At 38.2% G+C, this 15,481-nt stretch overlaps 1 protein-coding gene across 1 annotated transcript in view; it reads right to left on the reverse strand.

The window, feature by feature from the left end:
* MSH4 (mutS homolog 4) overlaps positions 1 to 15,481 on the reverse strand; it is a 132,322-nt gene that overhangs the window by 62,421 nt on the left and 54,420 nt on the right. The window contains exon 7 of the mRNA XM_037826895.1: positions 1,962 to 2,134. Within this exon, the coding sequence (XP_037682823.1) occupies positions 1,962 to 2,134 (173 nt within the window). The remainder of the gene's footprint in view (positions 1 to 1,961; positions 2,135 to 15,481) is intronic.

The raw sequence follows: 15,481 nt of genomic DNA on the forward strand, positions 1-15,481 counted from the left end.
TCTTGCAGAGGAATTCTGGAGTTTAAGTTACACCTCAGGGTTTGCCCCAAACTGATGTGAGAATGCTAGGCTTTCATACTCCCACAACAGTCAGTCATTTAAAGCACATTCAGTGCTCTGTGCTTAAGGGCAAAGGGCTCCAATAGCCTGAGGGCAGGCTTCTAAAGAGAGTGCAGGTGTGGGCCATTAGGAGCAAAAGCACACAGAAAAGTAAAAGGGATCCAAGAGGATCTGGAGAGAGAACCAACAATGTCTACTACAATGATCTTGACAAGAACAGTCTCAGTGCAGTGGTGGGCACAGAAACAAGACAGCAAGCAAAGGATTGAGAAGTGGTGTTGAAGAGAAGCTATGAGTGCAGAAAATTTGTTTTTCACGGGTTTGGACATGAATGGGAGAGGAAAGATGACATGGTAGCTGAAGAAAATGAAGATCAGGGAGAATTTTTATAAAGATGGGAGAGTCTTGAGCAAGTTTAAATCTTTATGGAAAGAGGCTGTAGAGAGAAAGATGTCGTAGATACAGGAGACATTTTAATGTAAGGATGGGATCCAAAGCACAGATGGAGGAATTAGCCATAGACCAGAGTGAAAATACTACCTCCAATGTAAACAAATGGAAGAAAAAACGGATGAGTGTGACTGCATATATAGTAGCAGAAAGTTAAAAAAGATGACAGTAGTTGGACCTGGACTAACACTACATGATTAAATGACTTTTCATATTCCTTGCACTATGTGTACATAGTTGTGGTTTGAAACTGTATGTACCCCAGAAAATCATTTTCTTAAAGCTAATCCATTCCTGTGGGTGTAAACCTATTGTAAGTAGGTATTCATGAGGTACTTCAGGTAAGGTGTGGCTCAGGGTGGATCTTAATCCTCTTACTGAAGTCCTTTATAAGAGAACGAAATTCAAAGAGGGAGAAAGCCAGGGAACCAAGAAGCTGAAAGCAACAAAACTGGAAGAGAAGGGAGAGACCAGTAGATACCACCATGTGCCTTGCCATGTGGCAGAGGAATCCAGGATCGCCAGAAGCCAATAAGAAAGCATCATCTTGATGAAGCCTTGATTTGGACATTTTCATGGACTCAAAACTGTAACCTTATAAGCTAATAAATTTCCATTGTTAAATGCCAACCAATTTCATGGTATACTGTTTTTAGCAGCCTAACAATCTAAAACACACTGAATACCAGGTATACGCAGGCAAATAAAATGTTGCTGTGAGCAACAAGAAATGGACTTCCAGTTCAAAATCATCATATCTTTCCCTACTTCTCACTAAATTTACAGGAATATATAGAAAAAACATTGTAAATGCAGAGTGACAGTCAACATAATACCATAATTTTGAAGGAATTACACCAATTATAAAGTATTTGGAATTGGACTGAGGAAAACCTACTGAAGTGGTAAATTTCTTCTTGATTTTCATACCTTACTTCAGTTCAGACTACCTGAATAAAAGGTGGATTAGTTGGGAGAGGGGAACATATGGAAGAGAGACCAAGCTGCAAGAAACCAGGAATTGAAACAAGAGCAATACATATAAAACTATCTTTCCACACACAGATTTAAGAAGGAACTTCTCTGCCATACCAGGGAACAAAAAGCCAGGATCCAAGGGCAATTCTCTTACCCTATTTGATAATAATCACCTAGTCAGGAAAAATCTTGTCTTCTTTAAGGATTACCACAGAGAAAAAGAATTAAGAAGGTGTCTATGAAAAAACTCAGAGAAAAAAGGAATGTGGATAGCATCGAGGAAACAAATAGAAAGCATAGTTGTGAAATTATTTACTACCAAACTGAGAAGAAAATTTCAGGAAAACACCTTCTATACAAGAATATAAGAACTTACATCTTCACTACCTGACTTTTAGAATCATGTTAAAAATAATTCAACTAGACCAATTGTAAATAATTTTTATTTATAAAATTAGATGATATTTATTTACCTGACTGAAGTCCAAAAAAGAGTTCCTCGTCTTGAAGTAGTTCTTGAACACAATCTAATCTCATGGTAATGGTTTCAATATCAACTAGAGGTTCTAATATGTTAGAACGAAGTCTTCTACTCCCTCCAGGAGTCTTAGTATAATTTAGAACACCAAAGAGAGTGTGATTACTCCTTTGAAAATACAAGTTAAGAAACTTCATTAAGTATACAAAAGAAAAGCCAAGGAAATTGCAATTTAACTTTCTAATTAAATAATACTATAATCTGTGGTAGTAATTCTCAAACTTTAATGTGTCTACAAATCACCTGGGGATCTTGTTAAAATTTAGCTTCTAATTCAGTAGGTCTAGGATGAGATCTGAGGATTCTTACTTCTAACAAGCTCCCAATTATGCTGCCAGTCAATGAACTATACTTTGATTAACAAGGATTGACAGTATCTTCTCAGACTTAGTTAATGACTATTTCATAGACTGGCAATATTCAGATAATGTAAAATTCAGATAATATTCAGATCATATAAAATTTAGTACCTGGCATTCCACTGATCATTACATGATATTAATGTCTTGATGAGGGAAAAAAACTTTTTATGCTGATAAAGTCATTATTTAATATAGTCACTGTGCTAATTTTAAGAAGTTGGAGAAGAGTTACAAATAAAAGAGAATTTAATAATTTCTAAGTTATTCTTAGAATTGTGCTATTATTAAGAATGCATTCCACTGGACTGTTTATTAGATGATACTAATGCATGTGAAAAATTCATTTCAATATTCAACAAATATTTACTGAGCCCATATGGTATACCAAACTCTATGCCAAGTATTGGGCATATAAGATAGACACTATTCCTACCCTCATGGATTTTACAGTTTAGTAGCTGATTACCAATAATTCTTGTCAGTTTATTGGTCATGTCTGTGAAGACAAAAAGGAGAGGGAGATAGACAATAAATGCACACTCTCATAAAGAAAGAAAGAAAAAAATTTTCGGTACAGAAATGCTTAAAACAAAATAAAACAGGAATGTGTAGAAAATGACTAGGAGGCCTGCTTTAGCTATTTTAGGTTGGTTGAGAAAGAACTCTGTGCATTTGACAGCTGAATTAAGACACAAATGGTAAAAAGGAGGTAGTCATGTAAAGATGATGATGGGATGAAGGTGACGATCATGACGTTGTCGCTGTTGAGGATAGCTAATATAATGATGTACCAGTCATTGTTTTAAGCAATATGTATACATGTATATATATATATGTATGTATGTGTATATATATATATATATATATATGTGTGTGTGTGTGCGTATGTGTGCATGCACACACACACACTCTCAATTCAACCACCACGGTATGAGGTGGGTGCTATTATTAGCCACATTTTATAACTGAAGGAACTGAAGAAGCACAGAGAAATTAAGTAACTTGTAGGTAGCAGAGCTGCAATTCAAGTCCAGGATGTCTGGCTCTAGAACCAGAAAGAAGATCAAGGTTAGTGAAGCTTAAATGCGGTTAAGAAGGTAAGGAAACGAAATCGAAGAAACTAATAGAAGTCAGGTCACAGAAGTTCAAGTAGGCCATGGTAACAAGTCTTGACTCTATTCTAAATGTAAGGGAAGCTTTTAAGCAGAAGAGTGACAAGATCTGAATTCTGGTTTACAAAGATCACTCTGGCTGCCATGTTGAGAACAGATTAATTGGAGGACAGTAAGAAGAAGGCAGAGAGAAAAGTTAGGAGGTAATTTCAGCAGTCCAGGCCAGACATAATGGTGGTTTGGGTTAGGGTTGCAGCCTTTAAAATAGTAAGAAGTGATCCAGGATTGGTATATACTCTGAAAGTTTATTCAAGAGGATTTACTGATAGATTGAATCCAGGGTGAGAGGAAAGTAAACAAGAATAACTCCTAGGTTTTAGTCATCAGACTACCGAATTTTGGCATAGCAATTTTTTTTTTTTCTTGGAGTATATTTTTAATAGGAAGAATATACAACACATATTAAGGAAATAGAATAATTTCAGGTAGTAATGCTATGAAGATTGGGAGGAGGGAGTCCAAGAAGGCCACTTTATAGAGCCAACATTTGAGCTGAGGCCAGAAGAAACTACCATATGAAAATCACAGTCAAAGCAACCATTCATTTACCCAAAAGGTATTTGAGCACCTGCCCTGTTCTAAGGTGTATATAACTGTGAACATAACAGACCTGATTCATGATTTCATGGAACTGTCATGTAAGTGTGGGGATGTGAGGGTCAGGGATGGAAACAATAAAATAGGGTGGTGTGAGAATAAGGGATTCAGTATGCACTAATTTTGATTGGTTGGTCAGGGAAGTCCTCTCTGAGTGGTGACATTTAAACTGATATGTGAGTTAAGAAAAGAGTCATCCATGTTAAGATCTGAGGAGAGAGTGTTTCAGGTAGAAGGAAGAGCTAGTGTAAAGACCCTAAGGCAGGAATGAGTTTGGTGTTTTCAAAAAGAGAAAAGAAGCCAGGTTTGTTGGAAGTATCCCAGGTGAGAGTACAGATCATGTAAGGTTTCATAAGCTAGGGTAGGAAGAGTTGGGATTTTATTCTAAGTGTAGTGAAAAGCCATTTGGGGCTTTTAAGCAGGGGAGCCACATAATCTGATTTTTTTATTTTAAGTCATGGTTGGGGGTGGGGGTGCAGGGATGAACCATGGATGGTAGGATATTTTTTTTTTTTTTCATATGTACTGCAATCTTTATTTTCTTTTCCTTTTACTGGATGTCAAATTCAAAGATTTAACTTAATCCTGCTTCTGTTTTAGAAAAAAATTTGTCATCTGTCCAGGCAATACATTTTGTTAATAACAATTCTATAGATGGAATTTATTTTTACAATTCTATCATGTATATAAATTATGAAAAGCATTAATGTTGGTGCTGATGACAATTACCATAGAAATTGGTTATACCTACAACATCAATAAGATATCAGAGGGAGCAACCTTATTTCCCCCAAAATCCCTTCACTGAATATTTTATGAGCCATCAAGTCCTATAGAGGTTTGGGAGCATAAGAAGAGCTGTTATATGGTCAGGGTTTGACAGAACATTGCCTCATGTGACCATGGGGGTTGGCAAATTTGAAGTCTGTAGGACAAGTCTTAGGCTATAAACGCCAATAAAGTTAATATTGTAGATCTTAGTACAAATTTCCCATGGGCATGTGGCTGTCTGGAAATACCAGCAAGAGTCAATGTTGATGCTTTAGGAAGACACTCTTCTGACTCCCGAAATCCTGAGTTCTTGCTTTCAAGACCTCCAAATGATTGGATGAGGAGATTTCCCACATTTCAGAGAGCAATTTCTTTGTTGATGATAGATGCTATCAACTGACTGTACACACAAATCCCACTTACACAATACTAATAGAGGAACAAATAGGCTACTGTTTGATCAACCAATTGGACACTAAAATGTAGCCAAGTAGAAACATAAAATTAACACTTGTAGGTCACCATTGGCACACATACACAACGCTTTACACCATACCTAATCTCAAAATAAAGATACATCTGTCCTGCAGGCAACCCAAAACCCAGAAAAAGATGCAAGTCCTTGGATGATATTCATTCTTTTTCATTTTTTTTTTTTCCGTACTTTCGATTGTTTACAGTACCATTACATAGTTGTACATTCATCACCTAAATCAATCCCTGACACCTTCATTAGCACACACACAAGAATAACAAGAATAATAATTAGAGTGAAAAAGAGCAATTGAAGTAAAAAAGAACACTGGGTACCTTTGTCTGTTTGTTTCCTTCCCCTATTTTTCTACTCATCCATCCATAAACTAGACAAAGTGGAGTGTGGTCCTTATGGCTTTCCCAATCCCATTGTCACCCCTCATAAGCTACATTTTTATACAACTGTCTTCGAGATTCATGGGTTCTGGGTTGTAGTTTGATAGTTTCAGGTATCCACCACCAGCTACCCCAATTCTTTAGAATCTAAAAAGGGTTGTCTAAAGTGTGCGTAAGAGTGCCCTCCAGAGTGACCTCTCGGCTCGTTTTGGAATCTCTCTGCCACTGAAGCTTATTTCATTTCCTTTCACATCCCCCTTTTGGTCAAGAAGATGTTCTCCGTCCCACAATGCCGGGTCTACATTCCTCCCCGGGAGTCATATTCTACGTTGCCAGGGAGATTCACTCCCCTGGGTGTCTGATCCCACGTAGGGGGGAGGGCAGTGATTTCACCTTTCAAGTTGGCTTAGCCAGAGAGAGAGGGCCACATCTGAGCAACAAAGAGGCATTCAGGAGGAGACTCTTAGGCACAAATATAGGGAGGCCTAGCCTCTCCTTTGCAGCAACTGTCTTCCCAAGGGTAAAACTTATGGTAGAGGGCTCAACACACCAAACCACCAGTCCCCTATGTCTGTGGTCATGTTAGCAACCATGGAGGTGGGGTAGGCGAATACCCCTGCACTCTCCACAGGCTCCTCAAGGTGGCACTACATCTTTTTTTTTTTTCCTTGTTTTTCTTTCTTTTTTTTTTTTTTTTTAACTTTCCCTTCTTTTTTAAATCAACTGTATGAAAAAAAAAGTTAAAAAGAAAACAAACATACAATAAAAGAACATTTCAAAGAGACCATAAGAAGGGAGTAAGAAAAAGACAACTAACCTAAGATAACTGCTTAACTTCCAACATGTTCCTACTTTACCCCAAGAAAGTTACATAATATAGCAACATTTCTGTGAACTTGTTCCTACTATATCCATCAGAATTTAACAGACCATAGTCATTTCTGGGCATCCCCAGAACGTTAAATAGCTTATCTGTTCTTCTTGGATTATTGTTCCCCCTTCCTTAATTGCTCTCTACTGCTAGTTCCCCTACATTCTACATTATAAACCATTTGTTTTACATTTTTCAAAGTTCACATTAGTGGTAGCATATAATATTTCTCTTTTTGTGCCTGGCTTATTTCGCTCAGCATTATGTCTTCAAGGTTCATCCATGTCGTCATATGTTTCACGAGATCGTTCCTTCTTACTGCCGCGTAGTATTCCATCGTGTGTATATACCACATTTTATTTATCCACTCATCTGTTGAAGGACATTTGGGTTGTTTCCATCTCTTGGCAATTGTGAATAATGCTGCTATGAACATTGGCGTGCAGATATCTGTTCGTGTCACTGCTTTCCGATCTTCCGGGTATATACCGAGAAGTGCAATCGCTGGATCGAATGGTAGCTCTATATCTAGTTTTCTAAGGAACTGCCAGACTGACTTCCAGAGTGGCTGAACCATTATACAGTCCCACCAACAATGAATAAGAGTTCCAATTTCTCCACATCCCCTCCAGCATTTGTACTTTCCTGTTTGTTTAATGGCAGCCATTCTAACCGGTGTTAGATGGTATCTCATTGTGGTCTTAATTTGCATCTCTCTAATAGCTAGTGAAGCTGAACATTTTTTCATGTGTTTCTTGGCCATTTGTATTTCCTCTTCAGAGAACTGTCTTTTCATATCTTTTGCCCATTTTATAATTGGGCTGTCTGTACTATTGTCATTGAGTTGTAGGATTTCTTTGTATATGCAAGATATCAGTCTTTTGTCAGATACATGGTTTCCAAAAATTTTTTCCCATTGAGTTGGCTGCCTCTTTACCTTTTTGAGAAATTCCTTTGAGGTGAGAAACTTCTAAGCTTGAGGAGTTCCCATTTATCTATTTTCTCTTTTGTTGCTTGTGCTTTGGGTGTAAAGTCTAGGAAGTGGCCACCTAATACAAGGTCTTGAAGATGTTTCCCTACATTCTCTTCTAGGAGTTTTATGGTACTTTCTTTTATATTGAGATCTTTGGTCCATTTTGAGTTAATTTTTGTGTAGGGGGTGAGGTAGGGGTCCTCTTTCATTCTTTTGGATATGGATATCCAACTCTCCCAGCCCCATTTGTTGAAAAGACCATTATGGCTCAGTTCAGTGACTTTGGGGGCCTTATCAAAGATCAGTCGGCCATAGATCTGAGGGTCTATCTCTGAATTCTCAATTCGATTCCATTGATCTATATGTCTATCTTTGTGCCAGTACCATGCTGTTTTGGCAACTGTGGCTTTATAATAAGATTCAAAGTCAGGGAGTGTAAGTCCTCCCACTTCGTTTTTCTTTCTTAGAGTGTCTTTAGCAATTCGAGGCATCTTCCCTTTCCAAATAAATTTGATAACTAGCTTTTCCAAGTCTGCAAAGTAGGTTGTTGGAATTTTGATTGGGATTGCATTGAATCTGTAGATGAGTTTGGGTAGAATTGACATCTTAATGACATTTAGCCTTCCTATCCATGAACATGGAATATTTTTCCATCTTTTAAGGTCCCCTTCTATTTCTTTTAGTAGAGTTATGTAGTTTTCTTTGTATAGGTCTTTTACATCTTTGGTTAAGTTTATTCCTAGGTACTTGATTTTTTTAGTTGCTATTGAAAATGGTATCTTTTTCTTGAGTGTCTCTTCAGTTTGTTCATTTCTAGCATATAGAAACATTACTGACTTATGTGCATTAATCTTGTATCCCGCTACTTTGCTAAATTTGTTTATTAGCTCTAGTAGTTGTATCGTCGATTTCTCAGGGTTTTCTAGATATAAGATCATATCATCTGCAAACAATGACAGTTTTACTTCTTCCTTTCCAATTTGGATGCCTTTTATTTCTTTGTCTTGTCGGATTGCCCTGGCTAGCACTTCCAGCACAATGTTGAATAACAGTGGTGATAGCGGGCATCCTTGTCTTGTTCCTGATCTTAGAGGGAAGGCTTTCAGTCTCTCACCATTGAGTACTATGCTGGCTGTGGGTTTTTCATATATGCTCTTTATCATGTTGAGGAAGTTTCCTTCAATTCCTACCTTTTGAAGTGTTTTTATCAAAAAGGGATGTTGGATTTTGTCAAATGCTTTTTCAGCATCTATTGAGATGATCAATTGATTTTTCCCTTTCGAGTTTTTAATGTGTTGTAATACATTGATTGTTTTTCTTATGTTGAACCATCCTTGCATGCCTGGAATGAACCCCACTTGGTCATGGTGTATGATTTTTTTAATGTGTCTTTGGATTCGATTTGCAAGTATTTTGTTGAGGATTTTTGCATCTATATTCATTAGGGAGATTGGCCGGTAGTTTTCCTTTTTTGTAGCATCTTTGCCTGGTTTTGGTATTAGATTGATGTTAGCTTCATAAAATGAGTTAGGTAGTGTTCCCTTTTCTTCAATGTTTTGAAAAAGTTTGAGTAAGATTGGTGTCACTTCTTTCTGGAAAGTTTGGTAGAATTCCCCTGTGAAGCCATCTGGCCCTGGGCATTTATTTGTGGGAAGATTTTTGATGACTGATTGGATCTCTTTGCTTGTGATGGGTTGGTTGAGGTCTTCTATTTCTTCTCTGGTCAGTCTAGGTTGTTCATATGTTTCTAGGAAATTGTCCATTTCTTCTACATTGTCCAGTTTGTTGCCATACAGTTGTTCATAATATCCTCTTATAATTTTTTTAATTTCTTCAGGATCTGCAGTTATGTCACCTTTTTCATTCATTATTTTGTTTATATGGGTCTTCTCTCGTTTTGATTTTGTCAGTCTAGCTAGGGGCTTGTCAATCTTGATCTTCTCAAAGAACCAACTTTTGCTGATATTTATCCTCTCTATTGTTTTTTTGTTCTCTATGTCATTTATTTCTGCTTTAATCCTTGTTATTTCTTTTCTTCTACTTGGTTTAGGATTGGTTTGCTGTTCATTTTCTAGCTTCTTCAGTTGATCCATTAGTTCTTTGATTTTGGCTCTTTCTTCCTTTTTGATATATGCATTTAGTGCTATAAATTTCCCCCTTAGCACTGGTTTTGCTGCATCCCATAGGTTTTGGTATGTTGTGTTCTCATTTTCATTCGTCTCTATATATTTAGCGATTTCTCTTGCTATTTCTTCTTTAACCCACTGATTGTTTAGGAGTGTGTTGTTTAACCTCCAGGTATTTGTGAATTTTCTAAGTCTCTGATGGTTATTGACTTCTAATTGTATTCCATTGTGGTCAGAGAATGTGCTTTGAATAATTTCAATCTTTTTAAATTTATTGAGGCTTGTTTTATGTCCCAGCATATGATCTATTCTGGAGAAAGTTCCGTGAGCACTAGAAAAGTATGTGTATCCTGGTGATTTGGGATGTAATGTCCTGTATATGTCTGTTAAATCTAATTCATTTATCAGATTGTTTAGGTTTTCAATTTCCTTATTGGTCTTCTGTCTGGTTGATCTATCTATAGGAGAGAGTGATGTGTTGAAGTCTCCCACAATTATTGTGGAAACATCAATTGCTTCCTTTAGTTTTGCCAGTGTTTCTCTCATGTATTTTGTGGCCCCTTGATTGGGTGCATAGACATTTACGACTGTTATTTCTTCTTGCTGAATTGCCCCTTTTATTAGTATGTAGTGGCCTTCTTTGTCTCTCAAAACATCCCTGCATTTGAAGTCTATTTTATCTGAGATTAATATTGCTACACCTGCTTTCTTTTGGCTGTAGCTTGCATGAAATATTTTTTTCCATCCTTTCACTTTCAGTTTCTTTGTGTCCCTGTGTCTAAGATGAGTCTCTTGTATGCAACATATTGATGGTTCATTTTTTTTGATCCATTCTACGAATTTATATCTTTTAATTGGGGAGTTTAATGCATTTACATTCAACGTTATAACCATGAAGGCATTTCTTGAATTGGCCATCTTATCCTTTGGTTTATGTTTGCCATATTTTTCCCTCTCTCTATTAATATCCTTTATTGTACCCATACCGAATCTCTTTAGTACTGAACCTTTCTCCAAGTCTCTCTGTCCTTTCTTTGTTTCTCTGTCTGTAGGGCTCCCTTGAGTATCTCCAGTAGGGCAGGTCTCTTGTTAGCAAATTCTCTCAGCATTTGTTTGTCTGTGAAAAATTTAAGCTCTCCCTCAAATTTGAAGGAGAGCTTTGCTGGATAAAGTATTCTTGGCTGGAAATTTTTCTCACTCAGAATTTTAAATATATCGTGCCACTGCCTTCTCACCTCCATGGTGGCTGCTGAGTAGTCACTACTTAGTCTTATGCTGTTTCCTTTGTATGTGGTGAATTGCTTTTCTCTTGCTGCTTTCAGAACTTGCTCCTTCTCTTCTGTGTTTGACAGTGTGATCAGTATATGTCTCGGAGTGGGTTTATTTGGATTTATTCTATTTGGAGTTCGCTGAGCATTTATGATTTGTGTATTTATGTTGTTTAGAAGATTTGGGAAGTTTTCCCCAACAATTTCTTTGAATACTCTTCCTAGACCTTTACCCTTTTCTTCCCCTTCTGGGACACCAATGAGTCTTATATTTGGACGTTTCATATTATCTATCATATCCCTGAGGTCCATTTCGATTTTTTCAATTTTTTTCCCCATTCTTTCTTTTATGCTTTCATTTTCCATTCTGTCATCTTCCAGGTCACTGATTCGTTGTTCAACTTCCTCTAGTCTTGTACTATGAGTGTCCAGAGTCTTTTTAATTTGGTCAACAGTTTCTTTAATTTCCATAAGATCATCCATTTTTTTATTTAGTCTTGCAATGTCTTCTTTATGCTCTTCTAGAGTCTTCTTGATTTCCTTTATATCCCGTACTATGGTTTCATGGTTCATCTTTAGTTCTTTGAGTAGCTGCTCTAGGTGCTGTGTCTCTTCTGGTCTTTTGATTTGGGTGCTTGGGCTTGGGTTATCCATATCGTCTGGTTTTTTCATATGCTTTATAATTTTCTGTTGTTTTTGGCCTCGTGGCATTTGCTGAACTTGATAGGGTTCTTTTAGGGTTTGTAGACCTATTGAAGTCCTTATCTCTAATTTATCAGATCTACAGCTTCGTGGAGTACACTTTCTCTAACTAACCAGCAGGTGGTGTCCACGAGCCACCTGTTCTCCACAAGCCAGTTCTCCCCTGCTTAGCCTTTTTGGTGAGTGGGGGAGTGAGTCTTGTGGGCTCCAATTGGTGTACCAAGCTTGCGTGTGTAGTTGGTGTTGCCTGCCCTGTATATGGGGCGTGTTTCTGGGCAGTCAGCGGGGGGGGGGGGGGGGTGGCTCTAACAATCAAATCTCCCTGGTGATCCTAGAGTTTTAAAGCTGCTGCAATAGTCTAATCCTTCAGTTCAGTCCTGCCACAGTTTGTCTCTGCCACTGACCCACAAGTCCTTGGTATTGACGTGTGGCTCCTGAGACTTGCAAGTGGGCCCCTCTTCCAGGCTGTGCATCCCGGGTCCTCTGTTGAGGGATGCCTGTGCTATGTCACAGGTGAGTGCCGTCCCCCCAGGGCAGTTCTGGGCTGCTGGGCTGTGTAGGGAGGCTCCCAGTCTGCTGAAATGATGGCTGAGTGGGGCTTTGTTAATTCACACTGCTCCACCTTCCCAACTCTGGGACAATCAGCTGAGGTTGCAGGGAAGGCTGATGTCCACGCCCAGTTTTGTGGTATGTGCCTGTTATTTGAAGCATTTCCGTCACACTGGGTTGTCTGGGGCAGCTCTGGGCTATGGGGCTGGCGATGGGCAGGAGTGTTTCCTGTCCACCACGATGGTGGCTGTGAGCGGACACCCCCCTTTTCTTGGGAAGTTGTGGTGTTTAGTGAATTTTCTCAGCCACTGGATTATTGCCTTTTGTCTCAGAGCTCTCTTAGTTCTGCTTTTGACTTGACGTGCCCAAATTGAAAGTCTTTGAAGCTTTCTGTATTGGGCTTCTTAGAGTAATTGTTTTAGAAAAAGAAAAAAGGATTTAAAAAAAAAAAAAAAAAAAAAGGGCCCTCCTCAGAGATCTAATGGGTTATTGAAATGCTAATAGACAAAGCAACCAGGGCCATTAAGGAAAGGTCCACAGGGCAGAGAGATCAGCTTTTCTTCGGGATTTGCATATGCACCTCAAGGCCTGAGCTCCGCCCTTCCCCTTTCTGTGTTCACCAGAACTCCAATAATCCTCTGCTTTTATTTTGGAGTTTTTCGTGTTGTTGTTTTTTTTTCTATGCCTGTCTCCTCTCTGCTGGGCTGGCTGCTCTCAGATTCTCTGGTGTCTGGTCTCAGTCTATCTATGGTTGGAGTTTGGATCAGTAGAATGAGTTTCCGATAAGGGCTGCCACTGCAGTTCTCCCTTTTCCTTCCCGGAGCTGACAGCCCCTCCTCCCACGGGACTGAGCCTGGCAGGGAGGGGCGCGGGTCCCCTGGCCGCAAAAACTTACAGATTTCGCTGATCTCAGCAGTTCGACATTTTCATGAGTGTTGTATGAAGTATGCCCAAAGTCAGATTGCTCTGTGGTGTCCAGTCCACGCAGTTCCTGGCTTTCTACCTACTTTCCTGGAGGAGTAACTAAAACATACAGCTCACCAGTCTGCCATCTTGCCCTGCCTCTGGCATAGCAATTTAAAGAAATTTGAAGGGAACTTTCAAACTAAGTACTGGCCGGGGTGGGGGGTGGGGGGTGGGAGCCTGATGTCACAATGCACAGTATGTTACTTTTTAAGCATTTGGCTTCTTAAAAACAAAGGAAGTTAGGGACACAGCCAAATCTGTCAGTTTCTATAGAAATCAATGTGTTTAACCTGCACTGAACAGGTGACAAGTCTATGGCAGCATTACAGCTACTCTGATAATCAGTAGGTAGAATATCTGTCTTTTAACTTGAGATTCTTTGGTCTCTGAAAAAACCTCTCAATTTCTCTTTTTCAACTATAATACAAACTCCTTGGGTGTCCTATGATTCAAGTGTTTGCACCTCCTAATATATAGCAGGAACTCAAGCAATTTTTGGCAATGATAATGATAAACAATGATGAAATATGAAACGTGAAAAGGTATAACTGAGTATGAAACACTTTGTAATAATTATTAGGGTTGGTCATTAACTTTCTATGTTATTCTGTGTTATAATATAGAAAGTCAATGATGGAATAATTTTTCCAGGTAGTATTATTTTAGCCCTTTTTATCCAGCAATAGGAAAATTATCATTTATTCCCTAAACTTAAAAATTAACTGTAAACTCCTAGCAAAGGCTATACTTTTTAGACCACCATTATTCAATGGAATAGCAAAGAAGGGTGAGAGGCCACTATATTGATGGCCAGTTAAAAGAAGTACCTACATTACTACTTCTACTTTTACTAAAAATAGTGCCAACAGTACCTAGATAGAGCTAATCTGTTCTCTAAAAATCAGGTAGTGAACCAAATTAGAAAACTTAGGTTTCTACATTTGAAATAGTAAATAATTTCTGGAGATTGCATATAATGGAAATAGAAGCCAAGACAATGCACAATGAAGTGATAAAGATACTTAACTACAGCTCTAAATTGACATTGCATACCTTAAGGTTTCATCCCTCTAAAATACTCTGTTCCCTTCAGCACTCTTAACACTGAAATACGCAATAATTTTAAATCTATTCCTTTCATTGATATCTGAAGTAATATTTAATTACTGACAATAGAGACTTAACTTCTCTAAGTTAATTACTCCCACCTTGCACTCTACAAATCAGTATACTAAATAGCTTGTAGTTTCTTTGCACATAACATATTATTTCATACTTCCAAGACATTGCTCCTTTTGTTCACTGTCTTAACACCTTTTCCTACTTCTTCATCTGGATAACTTCTATTTATAGAAGAGAGGATTCACCTCAAGTATAATCCTCTCTAGAAAGTCTTTCCTAATTATATCTTCTTCATCACTTAACTCAACTAGCTCTCATCATTTTCCCCCCTTTTTTATGCAAACTTTTTATCACTGTGCTTACCACATATTGATGGTACTGTTTATGTGTCTCCTCCTTTAGACTATAATTCCTCAAGGAGAAAAACCATGCCTCATTAATTCTTTGTAGCAAACTGAACCCTTATTTATATATCCCTTATATAAACAACAATAAACATGCTGTTTACATTATCTTCCAGAAGATTTTCATTCTTGGTTTAGGTACCCTGCTGTTAAGATTGAAATGTGTCCTGCCAAAATATACACTGAAGTACTAACCCCTGGTACCTGTGAATGTGACCTTATGGAGTCACATTTACAGGAATTAGAGTCTTTGTAGATCTAATCAAGTTAAGATGAGGTCATACTAAATTAGGGTGGGCTCAAATCCAATATGACTGGTGTCCTTTTAAGAAGAGGAGATGAGACACAGACAGGAGCTTGCCATGTGAAGATGGAGACACATAGGGAGAAGACAGCCATGGAAAGACAGAGGCAGAGATTGGAGTTATGATGCCACAAGCCCAGGGATGCTTGGGGCAACCAGAAACTAGGAAAAGGCAAGAAAGGATTCTTTCCCACAACTGCAAAGAGAGCATGGCTCTGCTGACACCTTGATTTTGGACTTCTAGTCCCCAAAACTGTAAGAGAATAAATTTCTGGTTTTGCAGGCCACCTAGTTTGTGGTAAATATTTACGGCAGCCCCAGGAAACTAACACATCCACTCTGAAATCTATAAACATAGTATAAGTGGGTGTGTCTGTTCTTCTGTCTCTCTCATGTTC

Source organism: Choloepus didactylus, chromosome 2 (genome assembly GCF_015220235.1).
Source record: "Choloepus didactylus isolate mChoDid1 chromosome 2, mChoDid1.pri, whole genome shotgun sequence".
Lineage (NCBI taxonomy): Eukaryota > Metazoa > Chordata > Mammalia > Pilosa > Megalonychidae > Choloepus > Choloepus didactylus.